Source organism: Juglans microcarpa x Juglans regia, chromosome 2D, assembly GCF_004785595.1.
Source record: "Juglans microcarpa x Juglans regia isolate MS1-56 chromosome 2D, Jm3101_v1.0, whole genome shotgun sequence".
In the NCBI taxonomy this organism is placed as follows: domain Eukaryota; kingdom Viridiplantae; phylum Streptophyta; class Magnoliopsida; order Fagales; family Juglandaceae; genus Juglans; species Juglans microcarpa x Juglans regia.
The window spans coordinates 18,749,956-18,759,529 of NC_054596.1; the positions used below are offsets into that span (position 1 = coordinate 18,749,956).

The window sequence follows — 9,574 nt, forward strand, 5'->3', positions numbered from 1 at the left end:
TAATGCTAGTTTAAGGCCTCTAGCTATATTATATACCATTCACATAGTATAATTTAATTTGTAAGATTTAAATTTAAAATTTATATTTCAAATCAAATCATGTCATGTGGATGATGTGTAGTATATGTAGAGGCACATTAGAATAGAGTTATTTTTTATCGTAAATATCTGGCTATATACAAACATTTTCTTGTAGGAAATTATCTCTCCATACTTCCAGGGTGGCACGTGGCTCTCACCTGTCATCACAACAGGTGTTTGTGTATTTTTTTTTCCAAGGTTAAAAATGCAGATTTATATTTTTTTAAGATATAATCCATTTTTTTTACATTTATTTTTAATTTCTATAATGTCTTTTGTTTTTAGAAAAAAAGAAAAAAAAACACAGTCTCTTGAACTTTGGTCCGTAAAGTGTGTCCTCAACTCCGTTTTAGACAGAGTGTGGTGTTTGATTAACTCTATCTTGGATAGAGTCTTGCTGTATCTCAGATTTTAGATCTGTAGAGATTTATAGTTTGGACTAGATCATGTCACTCACGAGTGTATATTAGAGAGCTATTAATGCTGCAGTTGGCTTGTAATATATATTCAGGTTCAGTTTGTAATTTTTTATATTAATCAATGCAATATACTTTTCTCAAAAAAAAAAAAAAAAATCAACTACGTTATTGAAGTTCTATATATAGATCCACTCCACTCCTTTTGAAATCACAATTAATTGCAAACATATAGCATATATAATAGTATACTAGCGGAATGGCACTTCTAGCACTCCAGTTGCCCTCATCCAATCATGTCTGCTTGACACACTTGCCTACATATCCAACAACAAAAACTCTTCTTCTCTGCCAAAAACAAAAACATCATGGGCAACTCCGATGTTTTGCCAGTACTGCAGCGACTACTTCCCATTTAGAAGTCCAAAGAAAATCTGCCAATTACCAACCAAGCACTTGGAGTTACGATTTTGTGCAGTCCTTAAGGAATGATTATCATGTACTGGTGATTGCATTTCTGATCATCTTTTACTCCTAATTTGAATGTGCTCCCTCTCCCTAGCTAGCTTCCTGATTTCTCTTTTTTAAAGTCTGATAAAAGTTTGCCATGTGTGATCTATATGCATGCATGTCTGAGAAATCTAAAACTATTAGGTACTATTCATAGAATATTAATAATTAGGGAATATCATATGATCGTAGTGATCAATTACATTTAAGACATCTAGGGAGATTCATATTAATTGTAAGCTCATATTGTAACCGCACAGGATCATGAAGTACTACAAAATAAGGTGAAGAAGCTGGACGAAGACGTGAGGAGTATGATCAATAATGAAAATTCAGACTTACTGGCAAAACTCGAACTGATTGATGAGGTTCAACGATTAGGCTTGGGTTACCGCTTTGAGAAGGAGATAACAAGAGCTCTCGACAACGTCGTCTTAGCATCTTCAAAAGGATATAATGAAAGAATTGTGAAGAGTCTCCGTGCGACTGCTCTCAGCTTTAGGCTCCTCAGGCAACGTGGCAGTGACGTCTCTCAAGGTACAAACAAATTAATATCTATCAGCTTCTTACGCATTATATATGTTTATTTCGATCTACTTTATAATCTTAACAAAACGATTCGAATTCTCATATATTTTTCATACACATGTACATGCAGATGTGTTTAACAGTTTCACAGACGAAAATAGCAATTTCAAGGAATGCCTCAGAAGGGATGTCAAAGGAATGCTGAGTCTATACGAAGCTTCGTATCTGGGTTTTGAAGGAGAAAACCTCTTGGATGAGGCCATGGAATTCGCAAGAGTGGGTCTCGAGGACCTGAAAATCCATGTAAGTAAAAGCGTGGCAGAGCAGATTCAGCATGCATTGGAGGTTCCACTGCACCATAGAATGCAAAGACTGGAAGCTCGTTGGTATATTGAGGCATACAGTAAGAGGGAAGATGCAAATCCTGTTGTGCTTGAGTTTGCAAAGTTGGATTTTAACATAGTCCAGTCAGTACTTCAAGGAGAACTTCAAGAAATGTCAAGGTAATTATAAAATGTTAAAGAGTTGTACAAATTGGATTACAGTACGTGCTAAAACAACAAAAATCAATAGGTGGTGGAACAATATGGGGCTGTCGAACAGCTTGAGCTTCACCAGAGATAGGCTGATGGAATGCTTCTTCTGGACTGTTGGAATTGGCTTTCAACCTCAGCTGGGCCATCTTCGTAAACAGCTGACCAAAGTTGCTGCTCTTGTCACCACCATTGATGACGTCTATGACGTTTATGGTACTTTGGATGAACTCGTGCTTTTTACAGATGCTCTCGAAAGGTTAGTTTCTCTCCCTCTCTTTCTCCCTCTGCCACAACCAAATTAATTTTTTTTTATAGCAAATAATGTTTTTTAAAAACTGATCTTAACTGGTCTGAAATTTGTTTTTCCAAGTCCTGATACCGTCCTTCTCTAGACCAAAACGCTATCTTCTCTCTAAACTTTCACTACAGGTCCGGTTAGAGGGGGTGGGAGCTTCGGCTCCCTTCCCTCTCCCTCCCCCTCTATGTAGTGTTCTGCTTTGTGTTTTCGTGTTTTTTCATGCTAAATAAGAGAGAATCGCAGATCTGGAACTTTTCGATAACCATAAATCAGCACGCGCCCCTTCATGGTGTTGACCACCCGCAGATCTTCAAGACCATCGAATGCGGCGCCAAAAGAAGCGACGAGTAGCCCGCAAGCGTGGTTTGAATTTCTCGGAGATGTTTGGCGCGTCTCTCACGCGCCACTGGAAAGCCCTCTGCCGATGCCACGCACGGCACTTCTGGAGTCTGTGAGTGCGGGATTTTCAAGATCGACTGTCGGTTTTCCTCTCAAAGTGGCGCGTGTACTGCACGTGCCACATCAGCCTCTTGAAGCACTGTTTTTCCGGTTTTCGCAGTGGTTTCCCATTTTATTTCATTTGGTGTCCTACATTTTAGGAAAATAAAAATTTAAAAAATAGTACATTCGGACTTTCATCCTAATGGAGTGGTCCCCCTCCGCTTAGGCGGTGCTTATGGTGGGGTTGATGCACCCTACTCTGCTTAGTTGGGATATGAGGTTTTTGTCACCCGGTTACTGTTAACTCTGTCGTGGACAGAGTTGTGCTATCTCTTAGACTTAGGTCTTTAGAGATCTGGACTAGATCATATCAGTTATTAACGTTTGTAAGTGGTTTGTTTTTAAGTCAATTTTGTATATCCTCTTTTAATGAATGAAATTTGATCCGTTATTAAAAAAAAAAAAAAAAAACTGATCTTAAATTTTAATTGTGTTTTCAGATGGGATATCAAAGCCGTGAGAGAACTTCCTGACTATATGAAGCTATGCTTCTTAGCTCTCTATAACACTATTAATGAGATTGTTTATGACACTCTTAAGGAGAAAGGAGGAAACATCCTTCCATACCTAACCAAAGCGGTAATATATTTTTTGATATTTTTGAGTTTTCTTTCTTTTTCTTTTTCTACAAAACTGATTTAAACATAATTCGATTTTTTTTTTTCTAAACATTTTTAAATCTGATTAAGTTGTAGTTTCAAGTTGTATTTTAGTGGGCAGATATGTTCAAAGCGTTCCTCCAAGAAGCAAAGTGGAGTTCCGACAAGGAGATGCCAACCTTCAAGGACTATCTTAACAATGGCTGGCGATCCGTTTCTCGGACGATCTTCCTCGTTCATTCCTATTTTATATTGAATCAAAATTTCACAAAGGAGGCCCTTGAGGGCTTGGAAAATTACCATGACCTCTTGCGGTGGCCATCCATCATTTTTCGACTCAGCAATGATTTGAGTACTGCTGCGGTACTATTCATTCTCATTTCGAAATTAGAATATAATAATCTAAATAATTAAATCTAGACGATTTAAAACATAGATACTGGAATAAAAGTTCTGAATTATAACCATTTCTTCAGACTTTATCCTCATTAATTTTCACGTGTTAAGTTCAATTATCGAGAAAAATCCGATTTAATATGACATGCCAACCCATGTTGTCTATATAGTTTTGTGCTAAATTAACAATTTTAGTCATTTATTTAACAATTAATGTAGGCAGAGTTAGAGAGAGGTGAAACAGCAAATTCAATTCATTGTTACATGCGAGGAACTCGTCTTTCTGAGGAACATGCTCGTAAACACCTCAGCAACTTGGCAGAGACAACTTGGAAAAAATTGAACAAAGAAAGAGTAGTTAATCGTTTTTTTGGAGAATCGTTGGTGGAAACAGCAATCAACCTTGCTCGGATTGCCAAATGCACGTACCAGTATGGGGATGGGCATGGAGCACCGGACATTAGGGCAAAGAATCGAGTCCTGTCGTTGATAATAGAGCCCATTCCAATACCAGTTGAGCGTGTTAAGGATAAGGCAGCCGTAGAAGATAAAGATAAAGATATTGAAGCCGTAGGAAACTAGAATTCCAATTCCAGTAGATCACTTAGTTATCTAGTTGTAATCCAATTTTTGTATTTTCTCTTATCGGTTTGTTATGACTCCTACTGTCATCGTACTTGTATTTCTCTATTAATAATACAGTCAACACAACTGCAAAGTGTGGTTGATATTTTCCTCAACATGGTATTAAAAGCCTAAGACTAGCGTCAGTTATGACAGATTCAACTCCACCCGTTTCAGAGACTCACGTCTCTTCTCCTTTTGTTCACCCACCCCATATTTACAAACACTTTCCCTGCACCCACTACATCCCTCCCCAACTTTACACCCATTAAGCTTACAAGAGACAATTACTTGCTATAGGAAACGCAGGTTGTCCCCCATCTCAAAGGTCAGCATCTATTTTCCTTTGTCGATGGATCATCATTTTGTCCTTCCCCCATGATCACTACTGCTACCAATCAAACCGTGCCCAACCCTGCTTTTATGCAATGGATCATGCAAGACCAATTAATTCTTTCAACTCTAAATTCATCCCTCTCCGAAACTGTCCTTGCCCATGTTATCAAATGCCAAACTTCTGATCAGGTCTGGTCGATGCTGGAAAGAATGTTTACCTCCACATCCCGTGCTTGATCCATGAATCTTCATTATCAATTAGCTACAATCAAGAAAGGTGTTTCCTCCATCTCAGACTATTTTCATAAATTTACTACCCTTGCTGATACATTAGCCGCTACTGATCAACCACTCAATGAATTTGAGTTGGTCTCATTTTTGCTTGCAGGTCTAGGACCGGAATACAATTCCTTTGTTACATCCATGACAACCCGAGTTGACCCACTTCCTTTGGAGGATCTATATGGGCATCTGATAGCTCATGAAATTCGGCTTGAATATCACCAATCACCCAATGATCTTACTCTGGGAGGTGTGAATCTTACATCTCGTTTGCGTGGGTCTTGTGGTGGACACAGCTCTAGGCGTGCCTCTGGTTTCAGTACTGGTGCCTGTGGTTATGGTCGAAGCTCTAATTCATCCGAATCTCGACCTGTTTGTCAAGTATGTAACAAACCGGGACACACTGCTTTACGTTGTTATCATCACTATGATGAATCTTATGAGCGTGATCCATCCTCTATGCAAGCATATTACACTAGTTCGTCTCCGTCAAATGATCTGAACTGGTATCCAGACATGGGTGCTACTCATCACTTGACCTCAGATCTTTCCAATCTCAATATTACTACTGAAGCATATACTGGCCCAGATACAATCTGCGTTGGAAATGGCACTGGTTTGAACATTACACATCTCGGCACTTCTAAACTTTCTACTCCTACACTTTCTTTTTTACTTCATAATGTGCTTCATGTGCTGCAAATTACCAAGAATTTAATTTCTGTTCAAAAATTCACTACAGCTACTAATACTTTCTTTGAATTTCATCCATCTTATTTTTTTGTGAAGGATCAAGCAACGGGGAAAATTCTACTACACAGGCTGAGTAAGAATGGACTTTATCCCTTCTTCGTTTCAAATAAAAGTTCTCCTCCATCTGCGCTTATTGGTGAACGAGTCTCGCTTCCTCAATGGCATTCTCGGATGGGTCATCCAGCTTTTAAAATTGTTTGTCATGTTTTGTCGAAATTTTCTTTACCAGTAGCCGCATCTAAGTCTAGTCTATCATGTTCTACATGTTTAAGTTCTAAACGTCGTCAGTTACCATTTTTTGAGTCATGTACTCGTGCCTCGGCACCACTTGAATTAATTTATAGTGATGTTGGGGCCCGTCTCCTATTCTTTGTCATAATGGTTTCCGATATTATGTTACCTTTCTAGACTTATATAGTCGATACACGTGGTTCTATTCCATAACTTGCAAAAGTGACGTCATTACCATTTTCCGCAAATTTCAGCCTCATACAAAGTGACAATTTAATTGCAAAATTAAATTTATTCAATCTGACTGGGGTGGTGAATTTCGCTCACTATCCACGTTACTGGCCTCTCTTGGCATTTCTCATTGCAGATCTTGTCCTCACACTCATCAACAAAATGGTGCTATTGAACGTAAACACCGTCATATTGTTGAAACTGGTTTGGCTCTCTTAACTCATAGTCATGTTCCTTTTAAATATTGAGATGATGCATTTGATACTGCATGCTATTTAATTAATCGGATGCCATCACCCGTCTCTCACAATCAATCACCTTTCATTCGTTTTTTTCACAGTAATCCAGATTATTCTTTCCTTCGTGTCTTTGGTTGTGCTTGTTGGCCTAACATCCGACCATATAATCGCCACAAGTTACAACCTCAGTCCACTCGTTGTATCTTCCTTGGGTATAGTCCCAATCACAAAGGTTACAAATGTCTCAACCAACTTACTGGAAAAATAATTATTTCTCACGATGTTGTTTTTGAAGAGTCATTATTCCCGTATCAATTTCAGTCCTCCACTCCGAATCATCAAGAGTCTCCCTCGGCACCATTCATTATACCCAATTTAAAGTCTAATACTTACTCAACCTGTGCAATAGAGCAAGCCTCGTTAGTATCGGTCCCTCTAGATCAAGCCCAAACCTCTCCGGCCCACACAAATATTTTTCCATCTCAAACCTTTCCAGCCCACATGGTTATTTCTCCTTCCCAAACCATCTCTTCTAACCTTTCTCCCTCATTAGCACTCGATACCTCTGCACCGAATCCTCCTGAAAACCCCTGCACTCAATCAACCTCAAATATCCTTCCATCCCAACATCCTATGACCACTCACTCAAAGCATAACATCACTAAACCCAAAACACGTACAAAAGGCACCATCAGATATCCTCTCCGGAAAGCCCTAATTGCCAAAACCAATTCTCTAATGGTTGAACCATCGTGTTACACCAACGCAGCCAAGCATCCTCAATGGAGACATGCTATGAACCAAGAATTTGATGCATTACTCAGAAACGGTACCTGGATTCTTGTACCTCCCACTGATACCCGAAATGTAATTGGGTCAAAATGGGTCTATCGAATAAAAATGAAAGCAAATGGCGATGTGGAACGCTACAAGGCACGTCTAGTAGCTAAGGGCTACCTTCAACAAGCTGGAGTGGATTTCTCATAAACTTACAGCCCAGTGATTAAACCCACCACAGTAAGAACAGTTCTCTCTATTGCTATTTCTTCAGGCTAGGAAATTTGACAAATTGATGTACACAATGCCTTCTTACACAGTACATTGACAGAGGAAGTTTTCATGATCCAACCTCAAGGATATACACATCCACAATTTTCAAATCATATTTGTAAATTGAAAAAGGCCATGTATGGCCTAAAACAAGCCCCACAGGCATGGTTCTCACACCTCAATAATTAGCTTCTGGACCTTGGTTTTCATGGCTCACGTTCAGACACTTCTCTATTTATTCATACCTCATCCACGTTTACTATGTATATTCTCATTTATGTGGATGAAATTTTGATCACCTGCTCAGACAAGCATGCTATTGATGAGTTGTTAAAATCGCTACATAGTGACTTTGCAATCAAGGATTTGGGAAGTCTGAATTTTTTCTTGGGTATTGACGCTATTAAGTCAAATGGGCAGCTTATATTATCTCAACATAGGTACATCATGGATATACTTCAAAAGACAAAAATGCATGAAGCCAAACCCAGTAGTACTCCCATGGCTACCTCTACTAATCTCAATGCTTTCGACAGTGAAGATTTCAGTGACCCAACAATTTTTTGTAGCATAGTTGGTGCTTTCCACTACTTGTCAGTCACTAGGCTAGACATAGCTTTCACTGTTAACAAGTTATCTCAGTTCATGCATAAACTGAAACTTGCTCACTGGCAGTCAGCTAAAAGACTACTTCGGTATCTAAAATAGACTATTAACTATGGTCTTGTATTTAGCAAGTCGAGCAACAAAACTCTCTAAGCATTTTTAGATGCTGACTGGGTTGGGTCTTGTGATGATTGACGATCGACTGGAGGGTTTTGTGTGTTCCTCAGGCCAAATCTTATCTCAGGGAGTTGCGAAAAGCAAGCAACAGTTGCTCGATCAAGCACTGAAGCAGAATATAAAGCACTTGCAAATACAGCTTCTGAACTTCAATGGCTTCAATTCTTACTGTAGGAACTTGGCCTTAAAACATCAGCTACTCCCATCTTATGGTGTGATAACATCGAAGCCACATATTTATCATCTAATCCAATTTTTCATGCTCGCACGAAGCACATAGAAATTGATTTTCACTTTGTGCGGGATATGGTAGCCAAGAAACTTATTGAAGTGAAGTTTTTATCCTCAAAGGATTAGCTAGCTGATATTTTTACGAAACCTCTTTCTTCATTCAGATTTGCGGCACTTCGATCCAAGCTCAATGTAGTTTCCACTTCATTAGACTTGCGGGGGCGTGTTAAGGATAAGGCAATTGTAGAAGATAAAGATAAAGATGAAGTCGTAGGAAACTAGAATTCCAATTCCAGTAGACTTAGTTATCTAGTTGTAATCCAATTTTTGAATTTTCTCTTATCAGTTTGTTATGACTCCTACTGTCATCATACTTGTATTTCTCTATTAATAATACAGTCAACACAACTGCAAAGTGTGGTTGATATTTTTTTGAATAGAGAGAGATCAAATTCCTTATTTACCAAAATGACTGTGGCGTAGATGCGCATATATATATATATGTATATATATATAGAGAGAGAGAGGATAGTGATAGAGTTACTACTCTTTTACTACCCATTTACTACTTATAATGTGTTTGAGGTTTATTATTTTTTTTTATCATTTTTTAAAGTATTTTTTTAACATCCTTAGTCAATAAGAAAAAATTAAAAAATATATATAATTTTACTAATAGTCACTTCCTTAACCATTAAGTAAAATAAAAAATTAAAAAAAAATCAAATACAAAAAGAGTAGTAAATAGATAGTAGGAGGGTAGTAACCCTATCATTTTCTCATATATATATATATATATATATAAATATATATTTATATGTATATATATTATGCATGTGAACCTACACTTAAGCCTGGTGCCATCTAAAAAGAAAAAAATCATGTACAGTTACTCTATCTGGCCAGAGCTAGGAATATAGGACTTCTGAAAAATAAAAATAAAGTCTGT

At 38.0% G+C, this 9,574-nt stretch overlaps 1 protein-coding gene across 1 annotated transcript; it reads left to right on the top strand.

Annotated features, from left to right (window-relative positions):
- The first annotated feature begins 756 nt into the window (after positions 1-756).
- On the top strand, positions 757-4,447 carry LOC121249335 (tricyclene synthase TPS4, chloroplastic-like). The gene is made up of 7 exons (XM_041148044.1): positions 757-996; positions 1,268-1,544; positions 1,666-2,038; positions 2,109-2,327; positions 3,311-3,449; positions 3,584-3,832; positions 4,085-4,447. The coding sequence occupies exons 1-7, from the start codon at positions 757-759 to the stop codon at positions 4,445-4,447; spliced, it is 1,860 nt and encodes a 619-aa protein (XP_041003978.1).
- The last annotated feature ends 5,127 nt before the right edge of the window (positions 4,448-9,574 follow it).